Source organism: Magnolia sinica, chromosome 9 (genome assembly GCF_029962835.1).
Source record: "Magnolia sinica isolate HGM2019 chromosome 9, MsV1, whole genome shotgun sequence".
Taxonomy (NCBI): Eukaryota; Viridiplantae; Streptophyta; class Magnoliopsida; order Magnoliales; family Magnoliaceae; genus Magnolia; species Magnolia sinica.
The window spans coordinates 48,784,416-48,805,680 of NC_080581.1; the positions used below are offsets into that span (position 1 = coordinate 48,784,416).

At 40.5% G+C, this 21,265-nt stretch overlaps 1 protein-coding gene across 1 annotated transcript in view; it reads left to right on the plus strand.

Moving 5' to 3' along the window:
- Positions 1-11,703, plus strand: part of LOC131255413 (protein EDS1L-like) — a 40,288-nt gene extending 28,585 nt beyond the window's left edge. The window contains exon 3 of the mRNA XM_058256123.1: positions 10,826-11,703. Coding sequence (XP_058112106.1) covers positions 10,826-11,584 — 759 coding nt within the window. The 3' untranslated portion in view covers positions 11,585-11,703. The remainder of the gene's footprint in view (positions 1-10,825) is intronic.
- Positions 11,704-21,265: the final 9,562 nt, after the last annotated feature.

Sequence of the window (21,265 nt, forward strand, 5' to 3'; positions counted from 1 at the left end):
TAGATTTTAACTTGATTCAAACCTGGGCTACTTGTTTGAATTTCTTAGATCTCAAAAGGAGGAACAAGAACTCCCTTTAAAACATATGATTCATAAAAAAGAGATCTAAAAATTACAAAGCAATAAGCTATTAAAAGGAATTTAAAATACTGTTCTATAGCTTGAAGAAGATGGGGACTTTTCTCTCTCAAAGTGAAGGATTTTTATGGCTTGAATGATGTAATTCGGAGTGAGAAAAGACCTTTATTTACAGGTTGAAAAATTGTTGCTTTGACTGGTCTAAGAAACAACCAAATTTCAAATTTCAGGCGGGATCGGATTAAACCGTCCTTCGACTGGTCGAGTGGCCTACTCGACTGGTCGAGGATGCCCAAAATGCATTGCTGGACTTCGAGTCAAGCCACCTTCAACTGGTCGAGGGTGTGCCTTCAATTGGTCGAGTCCTTTTCTGGACTAGTTGAGGAACCAACAAATTTTATTTGATTTTCAGTTGAAAGCTTAGACTAGTCGAAGTTTTTCCTAGACTGGTTGAACCAAAGCCTAGACTAGTCGAACTAAGGTTTAGACTAGTCGAACTTAAGCCTATTTAAATTATAGAAACCCAATTATGTTTGGCATTCGAAAGAACCTAAGTCTAAGGTCTTTCTAGGGTCAAATATACCTGAAAACATTGAACATTGAAGTGTATACTTTGTAGCTTGTTCTTGAATCTTCGGTTGCGTTCATTCGATCTTCTACTTGAAGTAATCTTGTAAATGTAGCTTGATCTTGAACTAGAAGAGAAGTAGAGCTTGAGTTCTTTGGACTTTTCATGTCTTGAACTTGCACTTTCCAACTTCATGTCTTGAGCTTGAAGGTGAACTTTCCATCTTAGTTCACTTGAAGGTGAACTTTCTATCTTTTGAGTCATCACATAACAAGTTGTTTTGTCCATCGAAATTTGACAAATAAATGTGCTTTATATATCACAACACTTACAAAATCCATCCCTTTCCCCCTTCTAATCTCATATAATATTCTCTCTTATTACTTTCACGTATTCTATCCTTATCCCTAGATTGGCTTCATCCCTGAACTTCCTGATTTCTTGTCCTTTGTTATTCGATCTCGGATTCTTCCATCCCCACCATTTTGCATTAACATCGTTAGCCTAGTTGCTGTCCACTATCACAATTACTGCTGTAATTGGAAAAACAAACAGCCCCTCAGGCTCATTTGGTTGACTTTTAATGGGTCAAGCCGATAGATGACTGTTTTTGTCGAAGGAAGGTCTAATACACCATTATATAAATGTCCAAAATGGAAAGGAAGATAGATTCTTGGAATATCTTGTCGTTTTCCTTTTTGTGATATTTTCCTTTACTTTGGCTTAGAAAAAAGTTCGACTGATACAGGCCGATACCGATATATGACGCTTGCATTGTACTGTTTTCTGGCTAGGCCAATACACCTACAAATACTGATCTTCAGCATCTTGTTATTGATACTTTGCATGCTTGTCTTTAGCCTTTTGCTTCAAGTAAAAGAAAGTACGACTAATCCTTCCTCGTGGAATTGAAAACTCTTCTACGATTACAACAAGAGAAACGACAAGGATCCAAAAAGATGGTCACATCTCATAACTCCATGCTAGGGACCCAATTCTTCTGTGATTGGCATAGGGAAAAAGAAGAACCTCTTTTCTTTCTTTCTTTCCTTCTTTCTTCTTCTTCTTCAAGTGTAGCACAAAAATAAAATAAAATAAAAAAGCACTCGAGTAGAGAAGGAAAAAAACAATGTCCCTTCTTGTTCCTTCTCTTCTTCTCTCCGCTCCTCTCTTGTAAGCCTTAAACATCAAACTATCCCTTCCTACACTCGTTTTCTTTCTTGTTCTTCCTTCTCCTCTCCTTTCTCAAAGGCCTAAAACATCCAATAACCCTTTGCTACACTTGTCTCATAAAATGCATAGGGTCAACAACGGGTTGCATTGCCATGTGTCCCACGCACCATGTGGAATTCGCTGATCTCATTTCACTTAGTAAAAGACAAAAACTTTGACACTGGCAGAGTGTGATGATTGATTGTAATTGCTTAGAAATTGTATGTGGCATATGTGTAACTCAGATTAAACAATCTATGTCATGTGACCTAAGTACATCGATCATTAAACAAAGATCATCGTTGATTTATATTGTACCTAGCTGATTGGTGGACATAAACTGAGCAGTTGAAAACATAACACACATGCATGCAATCAACTCACCCAAACTCATCATGAATTTCCCTGAGTTGGCATAACTTATCTTGATATGGGATAAGTTGAACCAAGATGGGATCATGTCGGACTGATCTGGGGATAATTTGCATAGCGATGTTGCGACTTGGACTGGTCCCAACCAAAACTGATACAACTTGTGACAATATTTAAAATCATGGCTTCAATTGGAGATAGTCTCATGCATCTCTCACAAAATGTTATGACAGAAACTATCACCATGATCCAAAGGCACCAATCTCGTTGAGATTTTACATGTATCTCCCCCTTTGATAGCTTGAGTGTCAAAGAAACTGAAGCTTCTGTGTTTTGTGGAATCTAGAAGATCCTAAAACTTTGGCATAATGGATTTAAGCAGTTAGCATCCAGGTCAACAATTGGGACCATCTAGGTTGAGATCTTGATCTTGGTAGGATCTTAAGGAATCATGTGATGGACTAGTAAATGGACTCCAATTTTTTTTAATTTTTTAAAAAGGATTTTCAGGACACTCAATGATGAGCAGAAAGGTCCTGGATGTTGGATAGCTAGAAGCGGGTCATAACCGAGACAAGGTAATTTGGAAGCATGGGCCATACACATGTATGGTGTATTATTATGAAACTAGAAAGAAGTCCCATTTGGTATAGGCTATCATGTGTTTCTATGTGTATGTGGTGTATGCTTATGAAAGTGGAAAGAAGTCCCATTTGGAATACGTCATCATTGCGCATGCACACGTGTGCGTGCATGTGCACATGTTTGTCGGTGTGTGCCTCTAGGAAAGCGATGGATGGGTGCGTGTCTGGGAAAGTGATGGGTGAGTGACAAGTGTGTCTGGGAAAGTGATGGATGAGTGACAAGTGTGTCTGGGAAAGTGATGGATGAGTGACAAGATAAGGAAGGATAGAATTAGGAATAAATGAATTTGAGGGAACTTAGAAGTGGCACCAATCGGTAATAAGATGAGGGAAAGTAGACTTAAATAGTTTGGACATGTGCAACGGAGACCAAGAACTGCACCGGTTTGAAGGAGTGAGTCAGTTCAAGTTGTAGGCTTTCAAAGGGCAAGGGAATGGCCTAAAAGGACGTGGGTGGAGGTGCTAGGAAAAGACCTAATGACTGATGGTTTTAACTAAGGATATGATCACATATATACATATATACTCAATACATAAATACACCTAAAACAATGTCGCGCACACGTGTGTGGGCCTGGGCATGTGTGTTTCTTCTTCTTCTTTTTATTTTTATTTTTATTTTTATTTTTATTTTTTATTTCCGCATTTGTGGTTAATGCTAGCCTATGTATGTATGTATGTATTGTCAGTGCTAGCCGAGATATTAGAGAAGAGAAAAATCCTCTTTGCAAGTCATAGGCACCTTACTGAATACTGCCATATACAGGGTTACATTATTGGTATGGGTACTGCTGTATAATAGGGATATATTATTGGTACAGGGATCAAACATTGATGTCTTTGGTTCTTTTTCTTTCACACCAGCCATTGGTTTGCATAGTTAAAAACCCTTTTTCTAAGGGTGCTTTGGACCACACTAGCTTCTTGAGCACAACTTGCGTTGCATGACTCTGGACCATTTGATCTGTCTGTTGACAGGGGGGAATGTAGTCATTTCTTTAAAGATATAAACTTTACTTAGAAACTATATGTACTAGATATTGTGTATGGAATCCTATTGTGAATGATTGGGAATTATAGGAGAGGATGAATGCTGAGGAGTTGCAAAATGAACATGAACACATTGAACAAAACCACTCCTGTGATAGAAAAATGTTGGAAGTGGTAGTCAACATCCAGAGTGAAGAATTCTCCCAAATATACAGGAAGGAGACGCCAGCTACTAGCCGAACAAGGGCATCTATTACATGTTCTCACTTCACCGATGCTTCACCTCAACTGTTTGTGAACATTGAGTCTTTAACACATTCGAGAAGTAGCTGTCAAACTTCTTGTGCTGAGTCAAGAGGTAAGTTGTAAAGTTCCTCCCCCCCCCCCAAAAAAAAAAAAAAAGAAGAGGAACCCGCCGCATAGAGTGATCATGAGAGGCTTCATGAAAAAGCTCATACCCTAATTCACAGCAATCAATGGATGAAAGGAGCAACACTCCATCTTAGAACTGATGAACTTGTTAGTGACCATGAGGTCTTCGTTCAACATGTTGCAGGGCTACCTGTTAAACAGCTCAAGGAAGCATAGTTTACTTGCCTTGGAAATGGAAGCAAGTTCAGTCATATATAGCTAGTAAATGGGGAGTCCTTTGATGAGAAGTGTCAGATGAAGAAGAAATCAAGGAGACAAAGTTTCTTTTGGAGTGAGAAACCTATCATTTGTCACTGACTGCAAAATAAGTTGGTGGATGAGTTGCCATAAACTCAGAATGGTAGGTTGCTTAGAGCTTGTCTTAGAATAAGAGGGGTGGGGTTTTCCAAACATAAAGTTCTGGTAAAAGCCTTTTGGTAGAAAATATGTTTGCAATTTCGAGAAGAACCAATTTCAAGACTTGAAAAGTGGGTTTTAGTTTAGTCACACAGTGGATAGACAGAGCCTCCCTTGTAAGTGATGATTATGTATAGGGTCTTAGACTCATTAAAATGAGAAGCTCTCATGCATACCCATATGGGTGTCTAGGGGATTTTTTTAAAGTTGCACTTGCACTCATGTCAGGCTCGTATGTGGTTGTGGCTACCCTACCAGTCTATTATGTGTGCGCATGTTTGCACATGTTTGGAGTATATCATGGATGCCATAATTAATGCATGGGAAACTTCAACTGTTAATGATTGTGAGGGTTACAAGGAGGGATTCTTCTGGTTGTCCATGCGGATGATGAAATTGGACATGACGGCCATCAACAATGGGAGAGTTGTGGTCCATGTTTCTTGAGTAACCTAAAATGTCTATGATCACTTTAGCAGGTTTGGGCTACCTGTGATCATATTCTATATGGTCATATTATGTGAGGGGAGCCAATGATGAGTTGGGGTGGACAACTTTTACCATTGTGCATCTTGTGCCTTTGCCCTATCCCACATAGGACTAGTGTTCGAGTTGTCGGTATCGCTACAAGTTTCGCTTGCCGGAGATAAAGATATAATATTGTTATTGCCGATAATATCGCCGATAACCGGAAATGCAGGGAAAAAGGGGGAAAATATGGAGAAAATGGAGGAATTTTTTAGTGAAACTTCAGGACATGCCTAAATACACATATTTACATATTCAAGAATAAAAAAATTGCAAAGAGAATGCATTAAATTAGAAGTTTCCATTTAATGGGGGCCAAAAGGCATGTGTTGTTGTAAGAAATCACTCAAATAGTAACCAAAATGAGTTTATATAATACAAATGCAGTTGACATACAGTAATTAAGACATAAAAGTAAATGAACTCAAAGATGCCAAATCAATGATGGATTAGATTATCCAATCAGTGTGGTATTTGATACTCTGGCTACGTATGACACTTGATACCTAGCATTTGAAAATGGTACAGTGGCAAATTCTAACATAATGTAAACCGTGTTTTCGCTTCATCAAGATCTGTGTGACCTAATCAAGAGGTTGGATGGCAAAAAAAAAACCATTACAATGGCCCTATGAAGTTTTTAATGGTGGGCATTTAATCATAACTGTTTCCCTTAAGAGTGGTCCACCTGAGATGTAGTCATGCAAATCTATCTCATTTTGGACTCATGCCTTAAAATTATCTATCAAAATAAATTGACGACATTTATAAAATATTTATCATTATGATGGCCCTACATAACATCGACCCATCAATCCATGGATACAAACAAGTAACACGTGCGCATTATATAAATCAGTATGCTTATCGTACCGAGTCAACTGTGTGGGGCCCATTGTGATTTATGTATTTTATCCACCCCATCCATCCATTTTACAAGATAATTTTAGGGCTTGATCCCAAAGATGAAGTATATCCAATGCTCAAATGGACCACACCACAGGAAACAATGTGAATTAAACATGCCTACCATTGAAAAGTAATTAGGGGCCACAAAAGTTTTGGATCCATGTCATTTTTGTATTTTACCTTCATCCATCTCCGGGTGATCTTATGAACAACTTGGATGACAAATAAACACCACTATGGGCCATAGCGCCTAGGAAGGTTTCAATGGTAGGAATCATTGTCCCCATTGCCTTGGCGGTGTGGTCCACCCTAGCTTTGGATCTGCCTCATTTTTGGGTTCACTACCTAAAATAATCTTGCTAATTGGATGGATCATGTGGATATAACACATACATCATGGTGGGGTCCACAGAACTTGGTGACGTCCACACGCCATTGACGTTCGCACCCGCACACCACGCTAAAAGGAAGCAGATTGCGTAGCGAGTAACTCAGTAGGCTAACCGTGCAGAGTAAACTTTGTGGAGTCCACCGTGATTTATGTATTTTATCCACTCCGTCCATCCATTTTAATAGATAATTTTTGGGCTTGAGCCTAAAAATGAAATATATCCAAACCTCAAGTGGAACACACAACGAGAAACAGTGTGAATTGAACATCTATCGTTGAAAGTTTCATGGGGGCCACAGAAGTTTTGGATCAAGCTTGTATTTGTGTTTTCCCTTCATCCATGTCCGTGTGATCTTATGAACAGGTTGGATGTGAAATAAACATCACTGTGGGCTCAAGAAATGTTTCAACGGTGGAAGTTATTATTCCAACTGTTTCCAATGGTACGGTCCACTTGATCTTTGGGTATGCTTAAATTTTGGTCTCAACCCCTAAAATAAGAAGGAAAAACGGATGGACGGCGTGGATAGACCAGATACATTCACGATGGGCCTAACAGAGTTTACTCGGTATGGTAAGAGTGAACTGAATACGCAATTTCATTTTCCGTAAAAATCGGATGTGGATTAGATACTGACAAGTTGAGTACCGAGACTCGCTACATGTCACCAAAGTTCTGTGGACCCCACTATGATGTAAGTGTTGTATCAACAACGTCCATTCATTTGGAGATATTATTTTAAGGCATTCCCCAGAGAACGAGGCAGATCCAAAGCTTTAGTGGACCCCACCACAAAAAACAACGGGAAGATTGATGTACACTGTTGAAACTTTCCTAAGCCCCACCATGATGTTTTATCGAAATCCAACCTGTTCAAAAGTTAACAAAGACATTAAAGAAGGGAAAACACAAATATCAGCTTGATTGAAAACTTTTGTGGCCTTTAGAAGTTTTTAATAGTGGTGTCACTCTCCCCACTATTTTCTGTGGTGGGGTCCACTGGAGCTTTGGATGTGACTCATTCTCTGGATCTTATGCTAAAATGATCTCTCCAGATGGATGGACGGCGTGGATACAAAACATACATCATGGTGGGGCCCACAGAACTTGGTGGCGTCACTTCAGTAGCAATCTCGCTACTCAACCTGTCAGTAGCCAATCCGCGCCCGTAAAAACCCATCGTCAGGCCGCTTTTGAAATGGAAGAGGGTTTCGGAAGGAGCCCTCAAAACCCTAAATTTTCGAAAGAAAATCTCTCCAAATCCCTAATCTTCAGCAGATTCTTCGCCAAAATCATCTTTAGGTTTGAAATTTTTGAGTAGTTGAAGAAAAAAAGTGGAAAGTAGAGATTGGATGGCACTTACGGCACACCGATCAATCAATTGGCCCACCGCAATTTCCGTTCACCGATCCTCTTCTACAGGTACGGAAATTCGCAAGTTTCCCCATTTTTTTCCTTTTTTTTGGGGGGGATATTTTGTGTATTTACGCAACGCTCCGATGTTGTCGGTCCTTTTATCGTCGAAAATGGGTTGTTTGCTACAGTTATACCGTGATTTCTCGCTGACAACTGGATTTTTCGCAAAAAATCGATAAAATCGCCGAAAAATGAACGATATTAGGAAGAGAAACGAAAAAAGGGAGTTTCGGTGTCGGAACTCCAGTGATATCGAAATTATCGGTGATAATTCGATAATATCGCTGATAATTTAAACACCGCATAGGACTGTGAGTTTTCATCATATTTACGAGTTCTATAGGTATGACTCACTTGCATTAGATGATCACATCAAGTCTCTGGTCTGAGAGGCCTATCATGTTCAAATTGGATTAACTTGATCATGTACCAGCTTTGAATAATTCTTAGATTGAGGATGTATGGAGATTTGAGATCTTAGTGTTGTGAACTTTGGCTCACCCTATTAGGTTACAATTCATCATCATCATCATCATCACCATCATCATCATCTAAACCTTATCCCAACTAATTAGGGTCAACTACATGAATCCTTTTCCTCTATTCCACTTTATCAAGAGCCATAACCTTGCGAGGTTACAATTGCGATTGACTTATGATGTGGTGGGCAAATGCATTAAGGATGTGAACGAGGTACACATATATGGAACACACTAGTCCGCCCAAGACGTCTTAGCGAGTTAAATCTTGGTGATCGGACCATTCATCAAGTTGTTTTTATCTTAATGTTTCTAATTGTTTATATTTTGTTTTCACCTTTAAAAATGTTTTGTCATACTTGATGGATATTCGATGGTTAAGATCTTGGTCCATTTGTTAGGCCTACAAGAGATTAATGGCTAGGAGCTTTCACACACACACACACACACACACACAGAGACCCTAATTTCACCTCTTATAAATAGATCCTACCCCAAAATAGCTTGAGCTTTAGATGTCCCCCCTAGACATTTGGTGAGAGGAAAAGAAAAAGGAGAAGAGGAAGACGAGAATATCTCTCATCTCACGTCCCCCCCTAGACATTTCGTGAGAGGAAAAGAGGAGAATATCTCTCATCTCTCCTCCTTCCATAAAAGGTTTGATCGTGTGTGGTCCACCTGTGGACAGCTCTCAAGTGCACATGCCAGGGCATGAGAACAATCATCACTTGTTGTTGGGATAGATCAAGGAGAGACATCCTAGGTTGGAGGATCAACATCGGCTTTCATCAACACAATCAACGGGACACATATTTAAGGTAAAATTCTTACCTTATATTTTGTGTTCTTGGGAATTTGATTGCATCTACACGGGTATCCTTAAAATCTATAATCTGGATTTTTTCTAAAACCTTGCGCATCCATGTCTTTCAAAGTTAGCCGACATAGCTGCCAACCTGACATCAATCCTCCTTCACCTGCCCTTGGGACCGGCTAGCATGTTGCTACTGAGAGTTAAAACAATTGTTGATCATGTTGGCAAGAATGACGACAATTAAGTAGGAAATCCTAACATGATACAAAGTTGTTTGATTCTTAGACTGGTTTAGTATGATGAAGAAATTGAACATGAAAAGCAATTTCTCTACGTTTTGAGATTGATGGAAACCCTGGAAGAAAAAAACAAAGATTGAACATTTTATATAGTTGAAATTTGGTGAAATCTCTCTAATATATTTGTTTACCCAACCATAACATGCCAGAACTCTCTACGTTACTATGTTGATCGGAAGAGGGGTCCATAATTTAGATCTGTTTATAAAATCTGGGATGGTGGGGCCCACAATGTTAGCTTTATAAACATCACCTAGTTGTGATGTAAGATGGGATGAACGATGAACAGCATAGTCAACACCATGCTATTATTTAGTTGGAACTTTGTTGGAGCAGAATACATGGAGAATATCAACTTGTTGACACTTTTGGGATGTGCTTTCATATAAGATGTTGAACTATGCATGTCCATTTTCTTTCCCTCAGGAAATAACCCTTTTTTAATTTATCTATTAAAATGTGTGTAGAAATTATCCAAAAGGGTTTGAAAATGTGATATCATGTAACACACTGAAGTCTAAAACATGAAGGCCCTGTTTGGTAGATGCCTAAAAAGGAGTTCATCTCATTTTAGTTATAACAGTAATTATGTATTGGAGATATTGATCACTAATAGATAATTGATGTTAACAAGAACTCATTATGTATTATAGATCAAGATTTCCAATACTAATTAAAAATAGATGAACTCATTTTTAGAGCCTATTTGTTTTTTAATGACAGTAAGTCATCTTATTGGAAAGCTTTTTAATGACAGTTAGTCATCTAATTATTGAGAAGTTGGAACTAACGACACAAATGATGAAATTTTCCAATTAGTTTGGTTTTAAATACTATTACTAATGATAACTACTAATGAGAATAACAAATAATAAACATGGACCTTTTCTTTTTAGGAGGTCTTTAATTTCTACAGGAACCTGTTTTGTAGGTTACTATCTTAATGACATATCTCGCCATAATTAAATTTATATGAGTGGACAATAATACCTTGGAATGATGATGAGTCCAATTATTTATCATTGTCACAGCCTTGTCCCATCTATTTATTTGGGTTTGGCTTTACAAGTCCTCCTTCCGCCATGCCAATAAGAATGCTTAAATAACAAGAACTTCAAAAGGAAGTAATCTTCAATTTACCATTTGTCACCATCAAAAAAGAAGAAGAAGAAGAAGAAGAAGAAGAAGCCAGACATTGATTAACGTAGCAAAAAAATATTTTTGTAGCTCAGCAAGCATATCCATCACATGCTTTGTGCTTTATCAATCACCCCTTGTTTGTGTTTGGCATTTCAGAGCATGGAAGCTAGGCTGTGCCTTCGTGCCACCAGAGAGTCAGAGAAGCATAAACAGAGAAACCTGTACAAGATTGAAGCCAACCGTAACAAGATTCAAGAAGCACTAAACATGCTAGATAGTTACCGAGAAACATGCAAGATACGTCAAGTAGGCTACTACGATGCCTTCAAACTTCAAAAGGACACAAAAGACTTCAATGCTAATTTGAAAAGGCTTGACTTAGCTGGGCTGTGGGATGAGATCATTGAGATGTTGAAAAGGTATGAATTGCCTGATGACTTTGAGAGTCGGATAGAATGGGTGCAATTGGGCACTAGATACCGATGCCTGGTTGAGCCCTTGGACATAGCCAACTACTATCGGCACTTCAAGAATGAAGACACTGGGCCGTATATGGTGAAAGGAAGGCCGACGCGTTATAGGTTCACCCAAAGGTGGCTTGAGCATGCCGAAGGAATGATTGCCAGGTCCACCACCGACTCTTGTTTTTGGGCCAAGGTTGAGGAGCTCTGTCTTGACACTGCTAGTGGAAAAGGCTTTGAAGAAATTAGTGGGAGGGTCTTGGAACTGGAAAATGAGTTATCGAGAGGGATTAATGGTGCTAGTGGTCGGGACTCGGGTGTTAGAGATGTGTTCTTGGAAGGGTCCACTTTTGTCAAGTGGTGGAAGAATCTCCCTCAACAACATAGGTTGGGGTCTTGTATTGCAAGATATATCAGTGGAGAGGGAAGGAACGCATCTTCTTTCTTCAATTAGATTTAGATGTGTGTGTGGGAAACAATCAATTTGCATCTTCTTTCTTCAATTAGATTTAGATCTGGGTGTGGGAAACTATCTTCTTTCTTCAATTAGATTTATATGTAGTGTGAGTTAAATACATTTTGCAAGTCACTTGAATAAGTTGCAGGCAGGCAGTTGAATAAGCAGCTACATGTAGCGGACCAACCCATGTTGGAAGCCCATTAAGGCCCAACATGGATGCAGTTCCCACACATCTTGTAATGTTATAAATAAAGAGTCTCTCTCTCTCTCTCTCTCTCTCTCTCTCTCTCTCTCTCTCTCTCTCTCTCTCTCCACCAGCTCTTTAGCTTCCTAAAAGCTAGCCTTCACTCTCTCAAGTTCCTTCTTGGCCACAACAAACATGGCTTCAATCTCTCTCTCTCTCTCTCTCTCTCTCTCTCTCTCTCTCTCTCTCTCTCTCTCTCTCTCTCCACAAGCTCTTTAGCTTCCTAAAAGCTAGCCTTCACTCTCTCAAGTTCCTTCTTGGCCACAACAAACATGACTTCAATGTCTTTCACCTTTTCCACAAGCTCTTTAGCTTCCTAAAAGCTAGCTTACTCTCTCAAGTTCCTTCTTGGCCACAACAAACATGACTTCAATGTCTTTCACCTTCTCCACAAGCTCTTTAGCTTCCTAAAAGCTAGCTTTCACTCTCTCAAGTTCCTTCTTGGCCACAACAAACATGACTTCAATGTCTTTCACCTTTTACTGCGAAGCCCTGAGCATTTGTGGCTACCCGTCACCCTCTCTCTTAGCTGCTTTAGCAAAGCTGAGTAATTCACTGCAGACTCTCTTAAGCCGTGGGACTTCGGCCTCTATGGCCAGCAAGCGATCTCTTTTGGCCAAACCAGTAGATTCGGTCCTGAATCCCTCTGGCTGATATGCTATGTTTGAAAGATTGGCCAAAAGATGGCCTGACCCAGCTAACATCTGTCCTGATCCACATGGCAATGGACTGTAATGCCTTCCACTCTTCATCAAGAGTCAGTCAACTCGTAGGATTAGCTAACCTTACAGAAATCTAAAGCCTTCCACTCTTCATCAAGATTCAGCCAATTGGTAGTATCGGCTAACCTTACTGAAATCTAACCCACGGCCTAATATGGGTAAATCTCATCATCAGTTGTTACATGCTAGAAGTAGGAACCGGCACTCTATCAAGAACAATTGCCAGATCCCCTTTGTAAGATGGTCCATGACTTCCTCTTCCAAGGTTCCCTTGGCAAGAGCCGCAGATTGCTTGGCTTCCATCAGAACCACCTTAGCATCTTCGGCTCCCATATCCATCAAAGCTGCTTCCATCTCTTCATGCTCTCTCTACTAGAGTGAAAAACGTGCCAACATCCTGTGTCCCCACAAAAATCTCCTCAGAGTCGGACAATGAGAGTGCTCTGCTAGATATTTCAGGTAATTCTAATTTCCTCAAGAGTCAGATGATGAGAGTGATCCACTAGATACTTCAGGTAATTCCTCACCTTCTGTGCCTTGAGCAAGCAAAGACAATCCAGGCTCCAGTTGTGGCTCAACTGAAGCCTCATTTACAGAACCACCCCCAACAAAATCTGTTGTGGGCATGATGCCATCATTAGGCCCACTGGGGCATGACTGTCGCGTTTGGCACTATGTCTACCAACTCCACCAAAGTCGCAACACTCTATTCAGCACCCTTCTGATTGAGAAGCAACTATAACACTTCTTCAGCTTTCTAAGTCAACCGACTGTGTATCTTGGAATGTCGTGGCCGTAGAAGGAACCAACTGTGCTTTAAGCCCTCAGGCCGTGCTCAGGCAACATGCCAAGTTCAGGCCTCGAAGCCTCATGAATGGGAGAAAGTCTCCTCGAAGGCAAGAGTCTGATTAAATGGAATGACGCCTTCCCTCTGAGGCAACGAGACAATCTAATGGGGCAACCATTCATATTCTGCGCCTGGCACTTACTCGTTTGCAATTGTAGACCGTGTGAAAATAATATGATCGTCTACCACAACTTCATCGTCATCATCGATGCCATTTTAGTGGCCCAGGCCACCATCCTTCTTGGACTCTTACCCGGGAGCCTCCCATGAAACTCATTGTGAGCATCCAACAACCTTGCCTCCAATGCGACAGTTGTTGGGCTCTTGGGAGCCGCATTTACTACCTCAGCCTCACGTCTTGCAGTAGATTGGACCACCGCCAAAGATTGTTGCTCCTGTGGGCCCTCGGTCACACTTCTCAATTCTCAGACCTATCTCCAAAAGCTGCCCATCCTTCCAGAACATTCTCAGACTTCTTGGCGGAAGCTGCCCATCCTTCCAGCACATTCTCAGACTTCTTGGCGGAAGATATTTCTACGCAACGATAGTTAAGAGTCTTAGGACGGTCCATGACCCCCACAAAATAGCTAAAGGCGTTGTCTACGGCAAGATCTCGCACCTCAGTAGGAGGTACCCAAACTGGATGTTTCACGGGCAGGGTCTCCCAGTCCAAGTAAAATAGATGCATCCTACATCGCATCCACTGATACTACGTAGTACCCTACGGCATATGTCGTGGGACAAGGAATGACAATACCGTCTTCAAAGCGAGAAACTGCCTCGAGACATCCCCGATTTTTCAGTCCAGTGTCATACTCTCGGACAGCTCTGCTAAACGAACCCCAAGCAGCCGAAATACCTTAATCAAGTCTACACTGTCAAGCGAAATTCTCGAATGATAATGCTCTCTCCGGAACTAGGCTCATCTCTTATCGGAAAACTAACGAATGGAAATAAGATAGTGTGCATTGGATCAAAAACTGGAGTGGATCCAAAACTCAACTAACGAATGGGGATTCAATGACTATCATCGAAACATTCATTCGGCCACAAAAGCTAATTATCAGGCTAAGTTTTATGTGATTTTACTTCATCCCATTAGTAATGATCTTATAAATGGTTTGGATGGCATATAAACATCAAGGTGGATCCATGAAGGTTTCAATGGTAGAAAAGTCTTTCCCAGTTTTCCATCTTGTATCGCACATTCAAGTTTTGAATTTGCCACATTTTTAGTCATATGTCCTAAGATGATCTCACAAAACAGATGAACATGATAGATTTATCACAAACATCACAGGTTCCGTATAACATCCAGCATGCCTACTTCATGCAACAGGCTTTTGCAGGAAACCGCTGTAAATGGAACGGATTGGCTACTAACAGGCAAGAATGAAGTTATACGCTGAAAACTTAGGTAGGGCGCACCGTGATGTTCATGAGAAATCCATCCCGCCCATCTGTTTTGCGAGCTCATTTTAGAACATGGTACCAAAAATGAGCTGAATTAAATACTCAAGTGGGCTGAAAATGTGAGTATTGAATGTCCGCATTTGAAATATTCTATAGTTGAAATATTCGTGGGGCCACCGAAGTTTTGAATCAGGGTAATATTTTGGCATTTAAACATCACTGTCATCCTCAGGGAGGTTTTAACAGTAGGAATTTTCCTACCCAACTTTTCCTTTAGTAGGGCCCACTTGAGCCTTGGATCCTCACTTTTTTGTCTCAAGTCTTAAAACGAGCTCATAAAATGGATGTACATGTAAATTTCTCACAGACATCATCGTAGGCCCTGCCTAAGTTTCCAGCACAGGAACTGCTGGGAAAGGCTTTCACGGGAAATCCGCATCCATTGGCTACGGAAGCTGATTGCGCCCTACCCCTGCCCGTCTCCGGCTGGGCGTCTCGGGCTGGTAACGGGCAGCAGCTTTGAGTGGCCACCTATATGTATGGGTCTCCATCCATTTTTTTTCTTATTTTAGCGAATAAATCCCAAAATGAGGCAGATCCAGGGTTCAAGTGGACTACACAATGGGGATTAAAGTCTTACCGTTGAAAACTTCTTGAGGGCTACAAAAGTTTTGGATGGAGCTGATATTTGTGTTTTCTCTTTATTCATCCAGGTCTATGTAACTTTATGAATAAGTTGGATGGCAAATAACCATCACAGTGGGCCTTAAAAAAGTTTCAATGGTAAGAATCATTATCATCATTATCATTGTTGCTTCCCGTGGTCTGGTACACTTGAGCCTTGGATCTCCCTCATTTTTGGGCTTCTACCATAAAATGATAGAAAAAAAAAAATAGATGTACGGTGTAGATAAGACCCATGCATCATGATGGCCACTCAAAGCTACTGCCGTTCCCAGTTGGAGACAGGCCGGGGTAGGACGCAATCCGCGTTCATTGGCTACTCCCCCTACACTAGCCAGTAGCTAGTGGTCGGTGCTATGTGGACCCAACATGGTGTATGTGTCTCATCCATGCCGTCCATCCATTTTTTTGGATAATTTTATGGGTTCAAACTGAGGTAGATCAAAATCTCAAGTGGGTCACACAGTGTTGATCTCACCATTAAAAACTTATTGCGGTTACAAAAGTTTTGATCAAGCTGATATTTATTTTTTGACTTTGGTCTGTATGACCTGATCTACAGTTTGAATGTCAAATAAACATTACAGTGGGCCATAGGAGGTTTTTAATGGTAGACGTTCAATCCCTACTGTCTCCGATGGTGTGGTCCACTTGAGATTTTGATCTGTCTCATTTTTGGGATATATTATTAAAATAATGTGTAAAATGGATGGACAATGTGAATAAAACACTAGATCATAGTGGGGCCCATATAGCACTGACCACTAGCCGCTGGATAGCATCACTAGCCAAACGGCCTCCTCGTTTGGATTTAGCCTTAGATCTGCCTCATTTTTGAATTTATACCCCCAAAATGATATGAAAAAAATGGATGCACGGTCTGGATAAGACCCATATATCACAGTGGCCACTCAAAGCTGCTGCCCCTTCCCAGCTAGAAACGGGTGGGGGTAGGACGCAATCCACTTCCATAGCCAATCTGTTTCCATACACACAGGGTTTCCCGTGGAAGGCTGTCACATGAATTAGGCGTGCTGCGATGCTATTTGGGGCCACCGTAATGTTTGTGAGAAATTCACCTCATTCATTTGTTTTGCAAGATCATCTTGGGACATAGGACCAAAAATGGAGTAGATTCAAAACTTGAGGGGGCCATACAAAATGGAAAACTGAGGAAAGACTTTCCTACCACTGAAACCTTCCTAGGCTCCATCTTGATGTTTATATGGTATCTAAACTATTTATAAGGTTATTACTAATGGGCTAAAGTAAAATCACAAAAAACTTAGCCTAATAAGTAGCTTTTGTGGCAGAATGAATGTTTCAATGGTAGTAACTGAATCCCCATTGTTTCCTCTTGTGCAGCACACAAGAGTTTTGGATCCACTCTAGTTTTTGGCTATGTATTAAAATAATCTCCCAAAACAGATGGACGGGGTGAATTTTTCATAAATATAATGGTGGGCCCCACCTAGCATCCCAGCGTTGTAACTTCCTACAAAAGGCTTCCGTAGGAAACCGTGTCAGGAGGCGTATCCTATGGCTGACATCAACGTTCACACATAATCTACAGGTTGGATGTCAAATAAATATCACGGTGGGCCCTAAAAAATATTTAACGGTGAGAATCATTATCACCGCTGCTTCCTGTGGTGTGGTCCACTCGAGAATTGGATTTACCTTAGTTTTGGGATAATGCCCTGAAATGATAAGGAAAAATGGATGGACGGGGTAGATTTCTCAAAAACATCATGGTGGACCCCACCTAGGTTTCCAGCACATAAAAGGCTTTAGCAGGAAATTCACTTTTGAAAAAATCGCGATGCAGATTTCCTGCAAAAGCCTTTCGCAAGAAGTTCCTGCGTTGGAAACCTAAGTGGGAGCCACCGTGGTGTTTTTGAGAAATTCAATCCATCCATCTGTTTTATGAGATCATTTTAGGACATGCGTAGAAAAACGAGCCGAATCCAATACTCAAGTGGGTTGAAAACGTGAAGATTGAACTTACACAGTTGAAATATTCGTAGGTCACAGAAGTTTTGAATCAGGATAATATTTGTGTTCTTAGCTAATCCTAGTAGGAATGATGTTATGAATGGTATAGATGGCATGTGAACATCACGTCGACCCCAAGGAGTTATCAACGATACTGTATCCTGCTCACTTTTGGTCTCAAGTCCTAAAATAAGCTCAAAAAATGGATGGACAGGATAAATATCTCACAAACATCATGGTGGGCCATACCTAGATTTCTAGCGAACTTTGCAAATTGCGTGCGTCATTAGGGGACGCGGATTGGATACTGGCAGAGGTTGAGTAGCCAGAGTCGCTATTAAAGTGACATCACCAAGTTCTGTGTGCCCCACATGATGTATGTATTGTATCCCCATGGTCCATACATTTGGAGAGATCATTTTAAGATATGGTCCAAAGAACGAGGTAGATCCAACACTGGGGTGGACCCCACCATAGAAAATAGTGGTGAGAGTGACGCCCACCATTGAAACCTTCAAAAGGTCCACCATAATTTTTATTTGAGATCCAATTTGTTCATATGTTAACGCAGACATGAAAGAAGGGAAAACACAAATATTAGCTTGATCGAGAACTTTTGTGGCCCTTAAAACTTTTTAATGGTGGGCGTCACTCTCCCCACTATTTTCTGTGGTGGGGTCCACTAGATCTTTGGATCTAACTCATTCTTTGGATCATGCCCTAATATGATCTCTCCAGATGGATGGGCGGTGTAGAAACAAAACATACATCATCGTGTGGCCCCCAAAACTTGGTGACGTTCACTTCATTAGGGAGTCTAGTTACTCAACCTATCAGTAGCTAATCCACGCCTGTCATTAGGGAAGTGAGGGACGCATATCGCGTCCTACCTCCGCCCGTCTTTGGGAATAGGCGGTAGCTTTGAGTGGCCACCGAGATGTTTTCTATGGTCTTATCCACACCATCCATCCATTTTTTTTCATCATTTTAAGCTATTAGCCGAAAAACATGGCAGATCCAAGATAGATGTGGGCTACACAGTGGGGATTAAACCATTACCATTGAAAAATTCATGGGGGCCAAAGAAGTTTTGGATGGAGCTGATATTTGTGTTTTCTCTTCATCCAGATCTATGTAAATTTATGAATAGGTTGGATGGAAAATATAAATCACGGTGGGTTGTAGAAAATTTTCAACGGTGAGAATTATTATCACTGCTGCTTCCTATGGTGTGGTCCACTTGAGCCTTGTATCTGTCTAAATTTTGGTTTTATGCTATAAAATGATGCTAAAAATGGATGAATGGTGTGGATAAAACCCATACTTCATGGTGGCCACTCAAAGCTCATGCCCGTTTTGAGCAAGAAATCCGCAGCGTGATTTTTTTGAATGTGGATTTCTGGCAAAAGCCTTTTGCGTGCTGGAAACCTAGGTGGGGCCCACCATGATGTTTTTGAGAAATCTACCCTGTCCATCCATTTTTCCTTATCATTTCACGGCATTATCCCAAAACTAAGGTAGATCCAAATCTCAAGTGGACCACACCACAGGAAGCAGCAGTGATAATGATTCTCAGTGTTAAATATTTTTAAGGGCCCACCATGATATTTATTTGACATCCAACCTATAGATTAGGTCATATAGACCTGGATGGTGAAAAAAAAAAACAAATATTAGCTTGATCCAAAAATTTGGTAGCCCCTGGAAGTTTTTAATGGTGAGAGTTCAATCAGCACTGTGTGGCCCCACTTGAGAATCTAATCCACCTTAGTTTTCAGTTCATACCATAAAATTATTTTAAAAAATGGATGGACGGCGTGGATTCATCAGTAACATCTTGGTGGGACCCACCTAGCATCCCAGCAGAAGAATTTTATGTGAAAAGGCTTCTGATGCATCCTTCGGAGAGTTAAAGAATAGGGTGAAGAGGCATGCGAGAGAAGGAAACTCGCTCTTTCAAGCGCGCACTAAGAGCACCTTCATCCAGACTATCTACCTTATCTGATGGTTGATAGGAAGGTTCGCAGGTAATGGTGTGCGAACCAGTGCGTAGTTGAGTCTCTCTCTCTCTCTATATATATGTATAGATATATATATATATATATATATATATATATAGAGAGAGAGAGAGAGAGAGAGAGAGAGAGAGGGGAATAGTCCCATATCGAAAAGGAAAGAAGAAAATCTTACATTTTTATATATGGAGTGTAGAGTACCTTATTATTTGCTTGGTTGATCCATGGAATACCGGGCCTTGCAGTTCCAGTGCACAGACGGTCTCGGTCATGGGTTCGTGCTCGATGCGAGGGCATTGGCATGTGAGGTAGTGTGGCTGTAGAGGCGCTAATGGCACATTTTGCACTTCGCACGTGTGCATTGTGTAGCAGATGTGAGACAAGTGCAACAAGGAATATTGGTTAGGTGGCTGTAGTGGGCGATGGTCTAAATGAGACCAATGTGGCTTTTATAGAGGCTGAAAACTAGCCATTAGAGAAAGGTTTAACTGCACATGCAACATTAAACCAGATCATGTAGAAACTGTTGCATGTGGCTAGACCAACGGTTATAAAACGGCTAGCCGGTGAGTCTAAAAGGCTAGCATGTAGCAGCTAGTTGTCCCACATACATAATGGTCAAAAACTGCAAATAATGGCTAGCTTCTCTCCAACAACCATAAAATGGTCATATTGAATTATGACCCAGGACCAAAACGGTTAGCAACCTTGGCCTATATAAACAGTGCTTGGGTGGTTCATTGGACCATCACCAACAACACGAACCACTCTCATATACAACCCAAGAAGAAAAAACAAGATCAAGCCAGACAGGTTCATTACGAACCATAGCCAGTAGTCCTCGAGAAACAAACCAAAGTAGTAGTTTGAACCAGCAACAAAATTTCTAATTTTCTATCTGATCTGGGATTTTATTTGTTTTATCTGCTAGAATGAAATTTGTGTATACAGAATTCCATTCATGGTTCTTTGTGTTTGCTGAATGCAGAACCACAAACAGGCTTGTCGTATCCTAGAAGCTATTTGCCTGCAACCTATCAGCATTCTCAATCACTTTGAGAAGGGGGGGAAAACGTTTTAAGGACGGCGTGATCACACGTGCTTCAACTTATCCTTTATTTTCGGTTTCTTTAATTATTTTTATAGAAGTTGTAAATCTGTAATTTGCGCTAATAATCTTAAAGCGTTATTCAAATGGAAACTAAAGGTGTATCTTCCATCATGCTGATGAATCAAGATCTGATTTGTCTCGATCGGTTTGAGGGAACCAATTTTACAAGGTGGTAAGACAAGATAAAGTTTTTCCTGACAGCCTTAAAGATCTACTACATTTTTTATCCAAATATGCAGTTGCCACTTGAAGCAACCGACAAGGACACACCTAGACAGATTGCTGCCAACAATAAATGAGCTAAAGATGAACTTATGTGCTGTGGATACATACTAAACGCCCTCTCTGACCAACTATACTATTTATACACAAACATCGTCTTCAAAAGAAATTTGGACTGCCCTAAAGTTTAAGTACAAGGTTGAAGAAGAAGACACCAACAAATTCTTAATAGCCAGGTACTTTGACTATAACATGATATATAATAAACCGCCACTACCCCAAATCCAAAAATTACAACTAATAGCGAATAAAATAAAAGCTATTAAAATTGATCTTCCTGAATTATTTCAAGTCGGGGCTATTATTGCAAAATTACCCTCGATGTGGAAAGACTACAAAAAGAAGTTGCTGCATAAGACCAA